The 19,824-nt window shown below is 42.7% G+C and overlaps 1 protein-coding gene across 1 annotated transcript in view; it reads right to left on the bottom strand.

The window, feature by feature from the left end:
• Positions 1-814: 814 nt before the first annotated feature.
• The window catches only part of CALB1 (calbindin 1), a 64,897-nt gene continuing 45,887 nt past the window's right edge, over positions 815-19,824 (bottom strand). Inside the window, exons 7-11 of the mRNA XM_040433301.1 lie at positions 8,608-8,663; positions 5,770-5,809; positions 4,102-4,155; positions 2,715-2,786; positions 815-2,381 (exon numbers count right to left, since the gene is read on the bottom strand). Coding sequence (XP_040289235.1) covers positions 2,268-2,381; positions 2,715-2,786; positions 4,102-4,155; positions 5,770-5,809; positions 8,608-8,663 — 336 coding nt within the window. The 3' untranslated portion in view covers positions 815-2,267. The remainder of the gene's footprint in view (positions 2,382-2,714; positions 2,787-4,101; positions 4,156-5,769; positions 5,810-8,607; positions 8,664-19,824) is intronic.

The following is a 19,824-nucleotide window of genomic DNA, read 5'->3' as shown; positions in this document are numbered from 1 at the left end:
CAGTCACTGATAGCTGTACACAGGATGATGTTATCAGTGATTGATAGTATTCTCTGTGTAAGTGTGTATACAGAGATAGCTGTCAGTCACTGATAGCTGTACACGGGGAGGTGTTATCAGTCATTGATAGCATTCTCTGTGTAAGTGTGTATACATAGATAGCTGTCAGTCACTTATAGCTGTACACAAGGAGATGTTATCAGTGATTGATTGTATTCTCTGTGTAAGTGTGTATACAGAGATAGCTGTCAGTAGTCACTGATAGTTGTACACGGGGAGGTGTTATCAGTGATTGTATTCTCTGTATAAGTGTGTATACAGAGATAGCTGTCAGTCACTGATAGCTGTACACAGGGAGGTGTAATCAGTGATTGATTGCATTCTCTGTGTAAGTGTGTATACAGAGAAAGCTGTCAGTCACTGATAGCTGTACACAGGGAGGTATTATCAGTGATTGATAGTTTTCTCTGTGTGTGTATACAGAGACATAAAGTTTTACTGAATCTTTTCCCACAAAAAAAAAATATCAATCTGCTCAGCTGCTTCTGCCTGCAGACTGCATTGCATTATGTGGTGTCAGTTCCTCTTTATAGGAAACCTGTCACGTTGAACATGGTGTCTTATCTGCAGGCAACATGTTATAGAGCAAGAGGAGCTGAGCAGATTGATATGATATATTTTTTTTTAGGGAAAAGATTCAGTAAAACGTGTATTTTATTCAATTAAATTCCTGCTCATTCTGGGCTTTGAAGTCAAGGAGGCGGTCCTATCAGTGATTTATGTCATGGAGGCGGTCCTATCAGTGATTGACAGCTATCTCTGTATACACATTCATAAAGGGAAGGCTGTCAATCACTGATTGATCCGCCTCCTGGACTTCAAAACCCAGAATGAGCAGGAATTTAAATGAATAAAATACAAGTCATATTAAATCTTTTAATATAAAACTATATGTCAATCTGCTCTGCTGATCCTGCTCTATAACCTGCTGCCTGCAGATAGGACACCATGTTCAACAGTTTAAAGTTCAACAGTGTGTAATAAAGCTCCTAAGCTCCCTCTGGTGGTAGCAGCAGGCAATATAAATTCCATCTTTTAAAAGGACCTGTCACCTCTCCTGACGTGTCCGATTTTGTAACTGCTTGCATTCCTCATGCAAAATATTGTTCTGTTCCTCAGTTTTTGCTACTAGAAGTGTATGACTTTATTGCTCAATGGGTGTTGCTATTTCCCTTGTCAAAGGGGTATGTCCCTGCACAGTCTGTCACTAGTAGTAATAATTGCACAGTGTCAGGCGGTGCAGGGACATCCCCACTCATAAAATTCAGTTGTACCTTATAAACGTCTAGCAGGAATAAAAGAGGAATGGGACAACATAATCGTAAGAATAAATGCTTCAGAATAGTTATGTCATGTGGAATACATTTACTAAACAGACATGTCAGAAGGGGTGACAGGTCCTCTTTAGCTCTATGTCAATTCAGAGAGTTTGTATTTGTGTCTCACAGCACCGATCCCTATAAAGATATCGTCAGCAAGAATTCTAGATGTGTGCAGGTAAGTCGTCCCAGTGTGTCTATGCAACCACATTCCCTGGGATCAAATTATAAAGTAGTCCCCAGATTACTGAGCTCCACCTCTAAATACTGTAGAGCCCCTTCAACATTCTCCAGGGGGCACTTAGGTAGGCTGTTGTCTATTTAAGTACCGAATGTCTAGAACTGAAAAGAAAACAAAAAGGCGGCTATGCACCAAAGCCATACAAGAAAGGAAAGTTCTACTGTTCCAAGATCATGCGCTAGTTAATGACCCTGCCATAAATTGTGCGTCAACGCCTCAGTTTAGCCTTCAATAACTTGTGCGGCAGCTTCCCTGAGGCCATCAGAGGCAGGGCTTGCTGGGGTTTGCAGTTCCACGGGAGTGAGAGAGCTATGGGTTTGATTTTATCGGCGTTTTCAGGGATTTCTAACGCTTGCAACATGCGAAGAAAGCCTATTCTGCACATAGCCCCCGCTACTTCTCTTCTCAAACATTCATTCTGTCTCTCGCAAAGACATCCTTATGTTTCTCCCCTTGTAGTTACAAAAACTGTACATTACAAACAGTATAGAAACAAATTAAAAAGGAAAAAAAAAATAACAGAATCATTTGCAGCACATTCTGGCTAATTCTCTCTATGCAGTTAGATTTACAGATATAAAAGAAGTTTGATGTCGGAGCCTATTTCTCCTGGAGCCTGTGGGATACAGTGAGCAGAAGACAAGTCGCTAGTTTTCGTCAGCACAAAGGACTAGAGCCAGCTCCGTTCTGTACAGCTTCCCTCCGTCTGATAAGGCCATGATGCTTTTTTTGTAGGTTGAAATGTTGTTAATGTCTAGTTCCTATTTAAAGAAGAGATAATACCTTGTAATCCAATTTTGAAAGCCATGTCCTCCCCCCCCCCCACAATTTATACAACGCTCCACTTAAAACATTGTCTCATTGTGAAATCACTTGTTACTTTATGTTACATCACTCAATTGATTTTTATAGGTTTTGTTATATTGTCCCCGACTCCCCATGGCTAGACTTCAATTCTTAGGACTTTGCTTCAAGAATCGCAGTTCTTTCCATTACCCCACCCCCTCCCCCATTCTAAATTAGCCAGTTTTTTTTTTTTTTAAATCTAATTTAAAACCAAATTATCCCTTCCAAAAATAAAGTCAGAGATTTACCTTTTTATCCTTCTCGCAGAGATCTTTCAGTAAGGCGTCCAATTCATTTTCATCTATATAGCCGCTGCCATCCTGCATGATAAACGGAAAGTCGTCAAGAGAAGGACGTGCATTTAATGTGCTGGGCCGCTGCCTTCAAGAATACGCTTCATGCAAATGAGCCATGAATAATTTTTACAGTCTTTTTTTTTTTTGTAATGAATTCTAAACTTTGATGGGGTTTTTTAGTTTCATATAGTCTGGGAGTTGCGGCCATCAGTGAGATGTAACGAGTATAAAGGTCCCTCTACATGGGAAGACGATCTAGCAGATTGTTGGGGAGGAAGCGTTCCTTCCCGACGATCTGGTGATCTCTAGCAGAGGAGACCGGAGCATTTACATGCAGCGATCTCCTCCAACTCTTCCAGAGCATGGGGAGGAGCGATCGCTAATGGCATCGCTCTTCCCTATAGTGTCTCGTTGTTTTCCGACAGCAGATCGTGTTCACACTGGGAAATGATGATCTTCTGTTCTGCACAAAAGTTAAGGGCCCTTTACACGGGCCAACAATTGAAATGATCATCGCTAACCAGTATTACTAGTAACACTTGTTAGAGATGATCTGAAGTGTGAAAATGCTCTGCCGATTACCCAATGAGCGAGCAAAACACTCGTTCATTGGGTAATTGGATCATTTGTGCAGCACAAAAGATCATCGTTTCCCAATGTAAACACGATTTTCTGCCGAGAAACAACAAGACAGTATAGGGAAGAGTGATGGCATTAGCGATTGCTCCTCCTCGTACTCTGGAGGAGATCGGTGCATGTAAATGCCCTGGTCTCCTCCACTAGCAAGCAGCAGATTGCCAGGAAGGAACGCTTACTTCCCGACAATCTGTTAGATCGTCGTCCCGTGTAAAGGGACCTATACAATTAACTGATGAACGAGCGTTTTGCGCGTTCCTCGGGTCATCATCGGTGCAGTTACACCGCACCATCATCGCTAACGAGAGTTACTAGTAATGCTGGCTGGCGATGATCGCTTCAATCGTCAGCTGGTGTAAAGGGCCCATAAGGCAGCAATGGACACAGGGAAACAATAGGGACCAATAGAAATCCATGAAAGGGATACTAAACCTAGAAATGAATGCTACAAGTAAGCAAGAAATACAGTTGTCCTCACTGTTTGACAGCCGGCACCACATGGGGGCAAAGTGCTGTCATTTTCATACTGCAATTTTGCCATTTCTGCTTTAACAAAAAGATTAGACTGTGGGAAATGTCATGCAGCGTCCTTTATATTTGGGCAGCCAGCCTTTCTGTGAAATGCTTTTTTAGTAATATACTGTATGTTCATTATATAAATATCACAGAAAAGGTTTATATATAAAAAAAAATAGAAACGTACCTTGTCATATAATTCAAAGGCTTTGTTAAATTCTTTACCACACATCTTAACACCCTATAAAATAATAATAATAATAATAATAATACTGTGATCTATATGATTCACAGCAATAGCACAAGTTCAAGTAGAAGAAAAGTAAAGAAAAACCACCAGGTATAAAAACAGATGTCAGATACAAGTTTCTAATCAAATATTTCAAACTTTTTTTTATCCTAAGAGGTTTATGGTGTTGCCGGTGCTTAACAATATTCTTTATGAATTATAAAGTACAGAGGGGGAAGCGTTATGACAACTGTTTTGAACACAATTCTTATTCATAGAATTGGTTGTCACTTTTCAACTTTATTCCGTTATTAGTCAGACTGTGTTTCATATCTTTTCCAGCACTGACTTAACGGGTGTACCTTTAAGACTACTTTCACACTGGCGTTTTGAATTCCGCTTGTGAGATCCGTTTCAGGGATCTCACAAACGGTTCAAAACGGATCAGTTCAGCCCCAATGCATTCTGAATGGATAAGGATCCGATCAGAATACATCAGTTTGCCTCCGTTCAGTCTCCATTCCGCTCTGGATGCGGACACCAAAACGCTGCTTGCAGCGTTTTGGTGTCCGCCTGCCGATGCGGAGCCAAAGGGATCCGTCCTGACTTACAATGTAAGTCAATGGAGGCGGATCCATTTTCACTGACACAATATGGTGCAATTGAAAACGGATCTGTCCCCCATTGACTTTCAATGTAAGTCAGGACAGATTCGTTTTGACTTAGACTTTTTTTTTAAAGAATAATGCAAACGGATCCGTTCTGAACGGATACAAGCGTTTACATTATAGGTGCGGATCCGTCTGTGCAGATATAAGACGGATCCGCACCTAACGCAGGTGTGAAAGTAGCCTAAGCTTCTGATATGAAATTTGTAACTGGCCCCTCGCCTACCATATTCTGTTTATTATGCTAGTGTCCTCTTAGGCGGCAGAGGGTCCTGTGGCTAGGGGCAGACTGGGAACTTAAAGTGGCCTTGGAAAAAAACGAAAAGTGGCCCCATTTTGTAGTCAGGTCCAAGTTGGCAGAAGAAAGGGCCCCCACAAGCAGGCAGGGCCAGCAATACCATATTGCAGCACATTATACTACCCCAGCAGGGGTAAAACTGCCCCTCTGTGGTGGCCAGCACCAGCTGCCACGTTCTGTCCTCCTACTCCAGTTGCCTCAGGATGGCAATACAGTTGAATTTAGGAGTCAAGAGGTGAGCGTCAGATCATTACTTACCCAGCTGGTGTCCATGATGAGCTCCCCTGGGCATCGGCCCACCAGGAAGTTTCCCTATGGTCAGTCTGCCCCTGTCTGTGGCACCAAGGCCTGATGGTGACTGCTATCTCTGTATAGGATCTCTACAGGATCAGCAACCTTCGGCACTCCAGCTGCTGTGAAACTACAACTCCCAGCATGCACACTTGCTCGGCAATTCTTCTAACTACCATAGCAGTGAAAGGAGGATTCTGGGAGTTGTAGTTTTAGAACAGCAGAAGGTTACCGATCCCTTCCCTATAGCTATGCCACCGCACACTGCACTAATATAACAACATTACTATGGACTTACAAGTTGGATCTTAAAGACAAGGAGATTTTCATATCTAATTGGTCAGATTTTTATGAGAATTTATTCCATACCTGAAATTTTAGAAGGAAGTTTTCTTGGACTGGCAGCAATCTTAAAGAGAAAACAAAGTTTTAAATATTAAAGATTAAAGCAGTGTTATAAAATAATCTGAAAAGGTAGATGAAAAACCTTCTGATATTAAAACAATGTAATAATAGTAGCAGCTCCCTACAGACTGTGCTCTGGCCAAGCTCCTGCCTCAAGACCCGATACTAATAAAATGTATTATTTAAAACACAAATTCTAGTATTTACCTAGAGTGCTGACCTCGTTCTCTGAAAGCTCCAAGAAAGAACAAGATTCGGACATTTCCCCCATGTACCTATTACTACAGCTGTATAAGGGCTCATGCACATGAACGTATTTTCTTTCTGTGTCAGCTTTTTTTTGGGGACCATATGGGGAACCATTCATTTCAAAGGGTCCGCAAAAAAAAAAAACAGAAGTTACTCCTTGTGCATTCCATTTCCGTATGTCCGTTCCGCAAAAAAATAGAACTTGACCTATTATTGTCCGCATTACGGACGAGGATAGGACTGTTCTATTAGGGGCCAGCTGTTCCGTTCCGCAAAATGCGGAATGCACAAGGACGTCACCCGTATTTTTTGTTGATGCGTTTTTTGCGGGCCGAAAAATACATACGGTGGTGTGCCTGAGCCCTAAGATATATATGGAGCCCAGTTGTTGTACCAGAATCTAAGGGACCAGCAACATTTCACGGGGAGGGAATTAGAGTGTTTTTCATATTTCCTTTCCTTACAGGTGGAGGGTGAAATTGTGTGAATCGTGGACAGTTATGACCAATGATTCTTTAGCTCTTGGAGAACTACAAGCCCCAGCATGTCTTTACAGTCACAAGAGAGGGAGTGGCACAACTTGAAAATCACTGATATGAAGCATGTTGCCCATGTTTTTGAGCCCTTGGCATATTAGTCTGGGCGTTGCAGTTAATAGCTTCTCTCTATGACTGAATGTACGGAGAATGAACAGAGAAAGGATCTTAGATTGACTCTTTCAGGCAGACTGCAGAAGAGGAAATGCTTTTTGCTGCTAATGCCTGACATGTCGTAGCTTAAACCGTGGCAGATTTTCCGACCATAACCTCAGCTAATGCCTATGATAAGTACAGTTCTCACCTTACATTTACCCTGTGGCCACTTCTTAACCTCCTTCGTAACCTCACTATAACCTGCCGCCCAAACCAGAAATGCTCTGTGTCATGTCTGACTCTGACCGCACGCTCCAGGGTTCCTGTAGATGATCACTCATGTGGCTTGTTCAATCCTCACATACTGATATCTAATAAAGAGTTCTACGTCCTCACATCCACAGGTATCGGCTCCATTCACACTTGTCTTCAGGGATTCTAGAAGGCTTTTTTGGACTACATAAATGTAAACTCTTGATGGACTTCATTAAAGGGAATCTGTCAGCAGTTTTGTACCTATGACACTGGCTGACCTGTTACATGTGCGCTTGGCAGCTGAAGACATCTGTGTTGGTCCCATGTTCATATGTGTCCGCATTGCTGAGAAAAATTATGTTTTATTATATGAAAATGAGCCTCTAGGAGCAACGGGGGCGTTACCATTACACCTAGAGGCTCTGCTCTCTCTGTAACTGCCGCTCCCTCTGCACTGTAATTGACTTTAGAAGAAGTTAGGGCCAGGTGTGATCAGGTTTACACTGCCTGGTCCTTTCAATCAAAGCGCAGAGGAAAAGGCAGTTGCAGAGAGAGCAGAGCCTCTAGGTGTACCGGTAACACCCCCGTTGCTCCTAGAGGCTCATTTGCATATATTAAAACATCATTTTTCTCACTAATGCGGGCACATGTGAACATGGGACCAACACAGATGCCTTCAGCTGCCAAGCGCACATGTAACAGGTCAGCCAGTTTCATAGGTACAAAACTGCTGACAGATGCCCTTTAAAGTCATTGGGCTCCATGAGGACCTCCTGGTATCCAACATTTATTTATTTAAACACAGTTATTCTGTGCCGATATCTGTTACACAGGATGCAACATTGTTGCACTTCAAGACAGAGGTATGGCAGAAAGGGGGCTGGAGCTTTATATACCCTGGGTACTTTTTGGGGTTGCAAAAAATCCAGTATGCTTTGGTCGGGGTATTCTTATACAGGGCAGATACAGCAAACTGAATCTTTCCCCCAGACGACAGAAAGCCTAGTTACAAATATGTTACAAGAGCCTATTCACACCTCAACTTGCCCTGACATTAGTTTTAAGGCTGGGTTCACACCAGTGTTAGCAATCCGTTAAAGGGGCTGTCTCACTTCAGCAAAGGACATTTAGGATGCAGACAAAGTTAATACAAGGCACTTACTAATGTATTGTGATTGTCCATATTACCTCCTTTGCTGGCTAGATACATTTTTTCCATCACATTATACGCTGCTTGTCTCCAGGGGTTACAACCATTGCTGCAGCATAGATATGAGGTGTCCAGGATGGGAGCTGCTGCGCATGCGTGTCTATACGCGCTCCATGGGCCCGGCCACCAGAGAGACAGGCACTTTTCCTATAGTGTGCAAGCACGACCACCACTGCTGGATTACGGGGTGGTCATAACTCCTGTAAACAAGCAGTGTATAATGTGATGGAAAAATGAATCCAGCCAGCAAAGGAGGCAATATGGACAATCACAATACATTAGTAAATCCCCTGTATTACCTATTGACCTCAAAGAAAAAAATGTCCACGTTTGTACGTTGGCTGGTAGTCAATTGTGGGACCACTGGAGGAGCCTTTAATGTTGCACAATATGTATTTCATCCTCCACTATGCAGTTATATAAGTGCACGATACATTTCGTGAATGGCTTACTTACCTTGCCATTTCCGTAAGCCCCAGCTTCCCATCATTGTTTGAATCAAACATTCTAAGCTGCAGAAAGGAGAGAAAGCCGGTTGGATAATTTTGTTCTGAACCGTACGACATGCAATATTAACAGTTCTGGTCCACATTTACTAACAGCAGTCACGAGATGCGCCAGTTTCATCCGAGTGACCCATGCTAACGGATAGTTTGGGGGCAGATTTATCATTCCACCACGCCATTTTTAAAGTGTAAAAAAGTAGCAAAACTCATATTTGAGACTTTTAAAACACTAATGGGACAAAATTTTGTTGCATGTGGCAATGCCACCGTCGCCACTTTCCAAAAAGCGAGAGCGTTGAGGGCGGTGAAGGACCAGCAGGCCTGGCGCATGTATCTTCTTTAACACCAGTTTTCTGACGAAAAAGAAGACGGGTATCTACAGCAGCTCCGAGTTTAGGCCGATGGACTGCCGGAGGATGCTCCTAATTTATGACGAGGGCTGTGTCTCGCCATTTTGAGACGGAACAAACCCACGTCCCAGTTTCTAGACACTTTCGCAATGTGCAAACATCTGTTCCTTTTGGAGCAAGTCAACAATAAATTAGTCAGAACTGACTTGTGCCCAAAAGAAGGTGCAACTTACTCCAAAATTTTGGTACAGGGGCTTTAGTAAACATGCACCATGCTATGCAGATTTTACAATGTAAAAAATTTAATCTGTCAAATTATATTTACAAAATCAGCACATGATACCCAGTAAGTCATAGGCTGTAATGTCATGAACCTAAGTTTAACCTTCAGAATTATGGGCAATTTTGGGATTCTGAGACATGCTCTAATGGACGTGTCTACATACCGTACAGTAATAAATAAGTCCGACATACAGTAACCAAGTAACAGTGCTATGCATAATCTGATATCAGTGCTATACCATTGAACGGGTTTTCCAGGAGTAAAATATCGATGACCCATCCTCAGGATAGATCATCAATATCTGACTAGTAGGGGTCTAGCACCTGGTCCCCCTATAGATCTGCTGTTTGAAGAGGCCGCAGAGCTTCTGTGAGTATTGCGTCCTCCTCCCAGCATACCAAGCAGAGTGCTGTACATTGTTTAGTGGCCTTGCTTGGTATTGCAGAACATTTACTTGAATGGGACTTAGCTGCACATAGGTCATGTGATCTATGAACGTGAGGTCACTGGCCTAGAAAGAGGCCATAGGACTCATTGGGGTGCTCCGGCCTCTTCAAACAGTGATCTGCGGAGGTGCTGGGAGTTGGTCCACCACCAGGGCCATAGCTATAGGGGGTGTAGACGTAGCATTTGCTACCGGGCCCAGGAGCCTGAGGGGGCCCAAAGACCCTTGTGGTACTTAAGAAGACACCAGTATTGGTCAAGTTACACCTCTGGCTGGAAGGAATGGGTTCGGTCAAGAATTTGGCATGGGGGAGGTGTGCTTCCCTGCCCCTGTCCACAAAGCACTGAGGGAAGGGGGGTCCAAGCTTAACTCTTGCACCGCCCTGGCCCATCAACTTTAGCTAAGCCTCTGTCCACCACCAATCAGATATTGATGACCTATCCTGAGAATAGGTCATCAATATTCTACTTCCGGAACACCACTTTAATATTAACACATCGTGCTGGACCGTCGCACCCCTGAGGCAGCCACTTCAGCAGGGAGTGACTGATGCGCTCTTTGCATAGGTCGCATACCGCTAAGCCTGACAGTGATTTGCGCCATTCATATGTCTCTATTCTAGAAACTAAACTTCCAGATGAAGAAGAACAAAGACGTGATATTCTTCTGAACTTGTTCTCTTTGTGTTACTTTTGCTGGTATTCACTGAGCACATCCCGCTCATCATCAAGATCGTGATTTCAATGTGAATAGATGCATTGTGGAGAGGCGACGCTGGCACTTGGCGAGATTCCGACAAGCTACGTCTTTGAAGAACGGTGCTTTTTAGTGCACATCACTTGCCACCAAGAGGATGGACCACATCTGAATAGTCCTTAAAATAAAAACTTCATAATATCAATAAAAGAAAGAGATGGGAGCCACCTCGCAGTAAAGCCCCATTGTATTCTCCAGCCACAGGCTGCTCATGTTTATGCAAGGAGCCCGTCTGGCTGCTAAGTAGCTGATAAAGCTCCTCATTATTACAACAGTTGGGGTGGGATTGAGTGTACCGCACAGGAGAACCACCATCGTACCGAACACCTTTATACTGGAATGGGATTTTTCTTCACATGTAAATAAGTCAGAACGTTCCTAATGAAATTTATTGCAACAAAAAAAAAGTATTATGTGTCAGGAAACCGGGTCCAAAAACTGAATTAGTATTATTCTGGAAATGGAGCTGCTTTACTGAATGCACCTAGACCGGCAGGTTCTCGGGTGAACCTTTCTTTCCAAATTACATGCATTTTACTTATTAAGAATTAGGACACAATAATAGCCGAGTGCGCCTTTCAGAGAGCAATATGACAGTCTGTAATGACTTTTGGAGTACAAAGCTTAAATAAAAAATGACGTCTCTCCCTCTCCACCTATTAAGTGCAGCACTTGGCTACTTAGTGCACTTCACAATCACAACCTATACGTGCCATGCTATAATTAAACCCGCTATCGCATAATACATCATGTCCGCAGGATGATGAAGGCCATTTTATGAACAGCTGAAATGAAAGTCTTAGCATCGCCATATTACACGGGGGTCCGTCAGCAGGATCAACTGTATGAAACCAAACATTCTGCTTTGTAGGGTTGACCTTGGTGATTAAAATAATATCTTTATAACCCACATCCGTAGTGCCGTTGCAGAGATATCTCAGTTTCAATTAATATGATACTTAGGGCTTCAGTGCACCGAGGGTGGGTCATAGCCTCTCAGTGCACCGCAGCGCCTCCACTTTGCACTCATTTACACATAGCTCATGTGCCGATTACATAATCTACGGTGCATGCACCAGATTACAAGGCCAGGCAAGGGCACAATGAAGATGGCTAGCCTTGTCAGTCAAGGAAACGAGAGTGTGGCTACTAGTGATGAGCGGCAGGGGCAATATTCAAATTTGCGATATTTCGCGAATATTTGGGCGAATATTCATCATAAATTTGCGAATTCAAGAATTCGCTATTATTTTCTTGATTGCGAAAATCTGCAATGTAATATGCGCATATTGCACGCGCAATACAGGCGTGGGTCACTTTTGCTACATTTTTCAAGCTGCTAGAAGTTTCCTGAGACTTGAGAAAATGGTTGGCACGGCAGAACATTACAATAGCTTTTTATGCAGATAGAGTGCTCCAATATATTCGCGATTGCGCTAATCGGCAATTAATGATGTGCATATTTTGGCACAATACGTGCAACTTGTGACATCACAGCACTATGTCTGTAGCATGTATGTATGGACAGCAGAACCTATCGCACTACCTAACACCCTGCACTGCAACAGCTACACTATATCAGGATATAACCTACACTGACTATCTCCCACTAACTATCTGTATTATATATATAAGCTAACTAACTAATATAATTGCACAGCAAAGCAGAGAGCACAGCAATCACACTGCTGTCTCTCTCAGATCTGCAAATTACTGCATACAAGGGCTGCTGGGCAGGTTCTTATACAGTAAGGGGTAGGCAATTTTCCTATTGGTTGCTAGGGATGTTGCTAAGCTCAGACAGATATTGCAGCCTTCTCATTGGCCCACAAGCAAAAAGCAGGGAGGGATCATGGGTTCAGATGAAAAAAAAATCTAGAATATTCGCAAATACAAATATTAAAATTTGCGATTTGATTATTCGCGCCCAACACTAGTGGCTACATGGAGAAAGCAGAGATGCTGTGGTGCAGCAAGGGGCTAGTCTCCACCCTTCAGTGCACTGAATTGGCATATCAGTTACAACTAAGATATCTCTGCAGTGACAGTATGTATTTGGGTAGCGGTATCGTTTTAATCAGCAGTATCACTATGAGACAGTATGCTTGGTTTAATGGGGTTGATCCCGCTGACAGGTCCCCTTTAACATCAGTAAGCTATAGTTATTCCGTATAAGCATTGCCATTATTCATTGCTTAAACTTTGCAATTCCACAATCTACAGGAGTAGCATTCTTTACCTTGGCACTTAACACACTTTAAAGTGTACCTAAGTTTTCAAAAATACAATCATAACTGTGAAGGAGCAGGTCTTTTCTGGGCTTCCCTAATGTCTTCCTCAGACATGTTATTCCCCTCTTCAGCTGCACAGCTAGATGCATTTCTCTCACAAGAAGTGGGTGTCTCCCTTCTGTGCAATCTGCCAGTACTGTATACAGTGACCTCACTTTCCTTACTTCCCACCATGTTTTTTCTTCTAAGGAGCTCAGAAAGCTGATAAGGAGGGGGAGATCAGATTTACAGACACACAGGCAGGCTGGGACTGGCCCACAGGGGAACAGAGGAATGTGCACAGTGGATCCCCAGGCCCCCACCCTTTGCATAATCAGCACATGGCACAACAGAGTGACTGCATTACATACAGTGTACAGCATCTCAACCAGCCTAGGTGTCCATATAAAAAACAGGGTAGATTATTTAAGAAACTAACCAGTTCTAATTCTAAACACATCAGGAGGCTCAGATGACTTGTGGGTATAGAGGCAGGCCACAAAGTACCCTCTTTACCGAGGGACCCGCCTTCTCAAAATCATGCAGGGACCCCTATAATCAATCATCTTGAGTGTTTTGCTGCTGCCTGCGTCAGTGCGAGCAGGTAGCATTTGCATGCAGTTATATAGTGGGCACCTAGAATGAATTTTACTGGTTGGCCATAGGAATCCCAGTCTGACACTGCACACAGGAGCTTCTCTGCTCTTCAGCAACAGTGTAGAAGCAGTTCTTTAATCGGGCTCATGATCTCAGCTAGCTCTGACATGCCCCCATTTTCTGTGAGCCCTCTGTTACCAGGGACGGATCTTGCCTGACAGGCAGTGGACTGCAAATTAGATGGAAGTGAGACCCCTAGTGGCCATGACTTTACAGCTTTTTTTTTCAGGTGGGTGGAGGCAGATTTTTAAATAAAGTGATTTAGAACTTTGCTAGTTATATCATCCTCTAATAAATAAAATGTTTAGGGAATAAGATCAATGAACTTGAGGCTATAATAGCATCTGAGAATATAGATTTAGTGGCTGTTACTGAGACGTGGTTCAATGGGAGTAATGACTGGGATATAACAATACCAGGGTTCTCTCTATACAGGAAAGACAGAGAAGGCAAGAAGGGGGAGAGGTGGCCCTGTATGTGAAAGATAGCATGAAATCTAATTTGATACAAGTTAGCGAGACCAATTTAGAGTCAGTTTGGGTTACCTTGCAGCTTGATAATCATAAGGTAACTCGTATAGGTGTGATATATAGACCACCTAGCCAAGTCAAAGAATTAGATGATCTACTAGTTGAGGAAATAGCTAAAATGACATTGAAGGGGGAAGGTATCATTATGGGAGACTTTAATCTTCCTGATGTAAACTGGAAAACCAAAATAGCTAGTTCTGCCAGGAGAACATATATTCTACATTCCCTACTGGGATTATCCCTACCGCAAGTAGTTGAGGAGCCAACCCGGAAGAAGGCCATTTTAGATTTAGTATTCACAAATGGGAATTTGGTATCTGTTATTACTGTAGGGGAAAGCTTGGAATCTAGTGATCACCAGTCAGTGTGGTTTACTATAAGTACAGTCACACCACACAAAAACAAAAGTTTTGGATTTTAGAAAAACTGACTTTTCTAAAATTAGATTAGTGGTATACGAGTCCCTACCAGATTGGAACAGTTTCAATGGAGTCCAGGAGAAATGGGACTACTTAAAAGTGGCACTATTGAAGGCAACAGAAAATTGCATTAGGCTTGTCAGTAAAAGCAAAAAATGGAAGAGACCACTGTGATACTCAGCAGAAGTGGCCAAAATCATTAAAAACAAAAAGATAGCATTTAGTAATTATAAAAAATTAAAAAAAACGAGGATGACAGGCAAATTTATAAGATTAGGCAGAGAGAGGCCAAACAAGTTATAGGAGCTTCTAAAGCACAGGCAGAAGAGAAATTAGCTCAGTCAGGGAAAAAAGGTGATAAGGCATTCTTCAGATACATAAATGAAAAAAGGAAAACTAAAACAAGGAAATACCAAATTAAAAACAAAAGAAGGAAGGTATATGGAAGAAGATAAAGAACTAGCTGACTGCCTCAATGAATACTTCTGTTCAGTTTTTACAAAGGAAAATGAAGGAAAAGGACCTCAGTTAGGAAAGAAGACTAATGAATCTTTTGATGCATGTGTCTTTACAGAGGAAGAGGTTCTAAGTCAGCTGTCTAAAATTAATACAAATAAGTCACAGGGGCCTGATGGGATACACCCAAAGCTATTAAAAGAGCTCAGCGGCGAACTAGCAAAACCATTAACAGATTTATTTAACCAATCACTGGCAACAGGAGTCGTCCCAGAAGATTGGAAATTGGCAAATGTTGTGCCCATTCACGAAAGGTAGTAGGGAGGAATCGTGCAAATAAAGGCCAGTAAGCCTGACATCAATAGTGGGGAAATTAATGGAAACCATACTTAAGGAGAGGATTGTGGAACATCTAAAATCCCATGGATTGAAAGATGAAAAACTAATCTTATAGATTTTTTTGATTGGATAACTAAAATAATAGATGGCGGAGGTGCAGTAGACAACGCTTATCTAGACTTTAGTAAGGCTTTTGATACTGTCCCACATAGAAGGCTTATCAATAAATTGCAGTCTTTGTGCGTGGACTCCCATATTGTTGAATGGATTAGGCAGTGGCTGAGGGACAGACAACAGAGGGTTGTAGTCAATGGAGTATATTCAGACCATGGTCTTGTTACCAGTGGGGTACCTCAGGGATCTGCTCTGGGACCCATATTTAATATCTTTATCAGCGAAATTGCAGAAGGCCTCGATGGTAAGGTGTGTCTTTTTGCTGATGACACAAAGATTTGTAACAGGGTTGATGTTCCTGGAGGGACACACCAAATGGAAAAGGATTTAGGAAAACTAGAGGAATGGTCAAAAATCTGGCAACTAAAATTTTATGTTGATAAGTGCAAGATAATGCACCTGGGGCGTAAAAACCCAATAGCAGAATATAAAATCAGTAATACAGTCCTAACCTCAGTATGTGAGGAAAGGGATTTAGGGGTTATTATTTCAGAAGACTTAAAGGTAGGCAGACAATGTCATAGAGCAGCAGGAAATGCTAGCAGAATGCTTGGGTGTATAGGGAGAGGCATTACCAGTAGAAAGAGGGAGGTGCTCATGCCGCTCTACAGAGCACTAGTGAGACCTCATTTGGAGTATTGTGCGCAGTACTGGAGACCATATCTCCAGAAGGAACAAAACTGAAGAAAGTTCAGGCGGCACTACACCCACACAAATCGCTGATTGGATACTTAACAAGTCCTCTGTGTATACCGGGTATATGGTATGCAAACTAAACGGTGATGCCTGCTTAGGTAAGTTTACAATAGAATACGATCCACCTCAAGAGAAGTAAGGAAATCAGCAGCACTCACCAGTTGCAGGATGTCATCATTCCATTATTTATTGCAGTTTGCAAGAAATGCATACAAGCATCGTAGGGCTGAGGCGGACAAGCCTTCACATAGAACAAAAGCCGCCTGAGCGGCGAGGGGCAGCAACGGCCGTTTCGCACGAATGTGCTTCTTCCGGCTACCTGTGTGACGCAGACAGGTGTGCCAGCCTACTTAAGGAGGAGCGTGAGATTAACCCCATGGGGGGGGGGGGTGTAATTCTCAAGGGCAAAAGGGCATCACCTGTGTGCGTGTTACAAAAAAATCATCCACAGCAATCAAATAACATTTCAGACAAATACACTAAGATCATTTCGATCATTAAGACCTAAGGGTCCCATGGCATCCGTGCGGATTATCCATCGCGCTTCTTTTTGCAATAAGAGGCGATGCCTATCACCTCCTTGTGTCATAAATGGGATCACCTCAACTCCAGCAAAACCCAAGCACTTTTTGTCTCCCCGTGTTTCTGCCATACATGATCTATAAGACGTGCAAACTGCAATAAATAATGGAATGATGACATCCTGCAACTGGTGAGTGCCGCTGATTTCCTTACTTCTCTTGTGGTGGACCATATCTCCAGAAGAATATTGATACTTTGGAGAGAGTTCAGAGAAGAGCTACTAAACTGGTACATGGATTGCAGGATAAAACTTACCAGGAAAGATTAAAGGACCTTAACATGTATAGCTTGGAAGAAAGACGAGACGGAGGGGGTATGATAGAAACTTTTAAATACATAAAGGGAATCAACAAGGTAAAAGAGGAGAGAATATTTAAAAGAATAAAAACTGCTACAAGAGGACATCGTTTTAAATTAGAGGGGCAAAGGTTTAAAAGTAATATAAGGAAGTATTACTTTACTGAGAGAGTAGTGGATGCATGGAATAGCCTTTCTGCAGAAGTGGTAGCTGCAAATACAGTGGAGGAGTTTAAGCAGCATGGGATAGGCATATGGCTATCCTTCATATAAGATAGGGCCGGGGGCTATCCATAGTATTCAGTATATTGGGCAGACTAGATGGGCCAAATGGTTCTTATCTGCCGACACATTCTATGTTTCTATGTGTGAAAGTACTGTGGGGGAGATTTATCAAACTGGTGTAAAGTAGAACTGGCTTAGTTGCTCATTGCAACCAATCAGATTCCACCTTTCATTTTCCAATGGAGCTATGAAGAATGTAAAGTGGAATCTGATTGGTTGCTAGGGGCCACTAAGTCAGTTCTACTTTACACCAGTTTGATAAATCTCCCCCAGTTACTCTTTAAATAGACATTTAACACACAAAAAAAGCATTGAAAGTCAAGATAACGTTTGCTGCAGCAGTTTCACATGATGGAGCCATAGGCAGGAACCTGTATGAAGGCACACAGAGTCTCTGCAGCTCCATACAATGGAGCTATAGGCCCTCCATGAGCCACCCAATGATGTCCCCATCCATCAACAGATTACATAGATATTATCTCCTCTAGAAGCAATTCTACTGGTATAATATAGCTGTGTAATATCGGTTCTGATGGAACATAGCAGACAGTGTCAGATTCATGTGAAAACTAGCAAAAATGAATTTCTCTGTATGCCTACATATGCAATTAGAAGCACAAGGCGGTAGAGAAAGACACCAATAGGCACCATATTATTTCAGCTTGTAGGTCTTAAGGAACCACTATATGTTCATGTGCCTAGGACCGTAGGGTATCTTAAGTTTAGTATGAAGTTACCACTGAGCGCCGGCAACGCAAAGACTTAGGAATCCTCTCAATTAGATGGTAATGAAGTAAAATGAAATACACTGAATTGTAGTTAATAAGGAGCCAGCTAGTGCTTTGAACAATAGCCTTGGGAAATGTTGAAAATGATGGCCTCGATTAGACAGATTTTTTCTTGTTATATACTGTACAAAGGGACTTGTAGTGTAAATCAAAGTGTTATCATTAGTTTTAACCCTCTATTCCCAAAATGTTTGCAGTGCAACTGTTAACTTGCCCAAATAATTTGTAATATCCTCCCAGCATGTGGTTGCATCCAGGAACGAAGAATGGAAAGGTGTTTGTGTATCCCAGTGGTGGCTAAAATCTACCAGTAGATCTCACAGAGGGGACCAGTAGACCTTAAAGCGAACCTTTCACCTCATTTTCACTTTATAAACTAGCCACAGTACCTTATAGATTATCTTGAGTGTGTTATTATCCATGTTAGTGCCGCTTTCCTGCGCTTTTTATTCATAAAAAAACCGTCTTATAAAGTTCTGATTTCTGCTCCAACAGTCAGGCAACAAGTCAAGGGGGTATCCCTTCCCTCTCCTCTGGCCGTACCTCCCCTGCCCTAACGCCGCCTCTATGCTTTGTGATTGACAGCCGGCTCAGTCGCCGGGACGGCGCTTCTGAATCCTGCGCATGCGCCGTCCTCCTCATTCGCCGCGCGATCCCGTCTTTCTGGCGGACAGAAGCTCGACCATGTAACAGGATCGCGCATGCGCCGTACGCGATGCCTGCCTGTCTGCTCTCCCTCCCGTACGCGCGCTCCACTATCTTCAGGCTCCAAGTGCCCCACGTGATCACTGTAGACTTGCCGCAGATTGCAAGCCAGTGATCATCGTGAGCGCCAGAAAGACGGGATCGCGAAGCGAATGAGGAGGACGGCGCATGCGCAGGATTCAGAAGCGCCGTCCCGGCGACTGAGCCGGCTGTCAATCACAAAGCATAGAGGCGGGGTTAGGGCAGGGGAGGTACGGCCAGAGGAGAGGGAAGGGCTACCCCCTTGACTTGTTGCCTGACTGTTGGAGCAGAAATCAGAACTTTATAAGACGGTTTTTTTATGAATAAAAAGCGCAGGAAAGCGGCACTAACATGGATAACAACACATTCAAGATAATCTATAAGGTACTGTGGCTAGTTTAAAAAGTGAAAATTAGGTGAAAGGTTCGCTTTAAAGAGTCACTGTACGTATAGAGAATGGTGTAACTTGCAAATTTCTAAATCAGTTCACTTAAAAAAATATGTCTGCAGCCACCTGAAAAAAAGCTGTAAAGTTATAGCCAATAGGAGTCTCACTTCCACCTAAGATCTGTCCCTGGTAAAGAGGACAGCTAAGAGGAAATGGCGGCATGTCAGAGCATGCTGAGATCCTGATCCTAATAAAAGAAATGCTTCTACACTGCTTCTGAAGGTCACAGGAACCTCTTGTCTGTCAGTAAGCGTGATTTGTCCATCCTTATCTATTCTGTGAGCTCTGGAGCTGAAAACAAACAGTGGAAAGTAAGGGAAAGGATGTCATAGCAGTACAGTGCTGGCAGAAGGAAGACGCTTACTGCTTCTGAGTGAAATGCATCTAGCTGTGCAACTGAAAAAGGGAATAATATGGCTTAAAAAAAAAAATAGGTAAGCCCCAACATAACTGTTCCTTCACAATTATGTACAATTTGTACAAAGAAGCACAGCAATTATGCAAACTTTTTTAAAAAAACTGATGTACAGTTTAGAGAGGACTTGTAATCTCTCCTGATATGTATGTCTAATTGACTACTTGCATCCCCACGTACTTGCATCTAGTTACACTGCACACCACCCATTCGCTTAATTACCTCAGTCGCCTTCCTTTGCACCCATAACC

The sequence above is a fragment of the Bufo bufo genome, chromosome 5 (assembly GCF_905171765.1).
Source record: "Bufo bufo chromosome 5, aBufBuf1.1, whole genome shotgun sequence".
NCBI classification, from domain to species: Eukaryota; Metazoa; Chordata; class Amphibia; order Anura; family Bufonidae; genus Bufo; species Bufo bufo.
The sequence above is the reverse complement of the archived record's forward strand: the minus strand, read 5'-3'. Positions and strand labels throughout refer to the sequence as shown.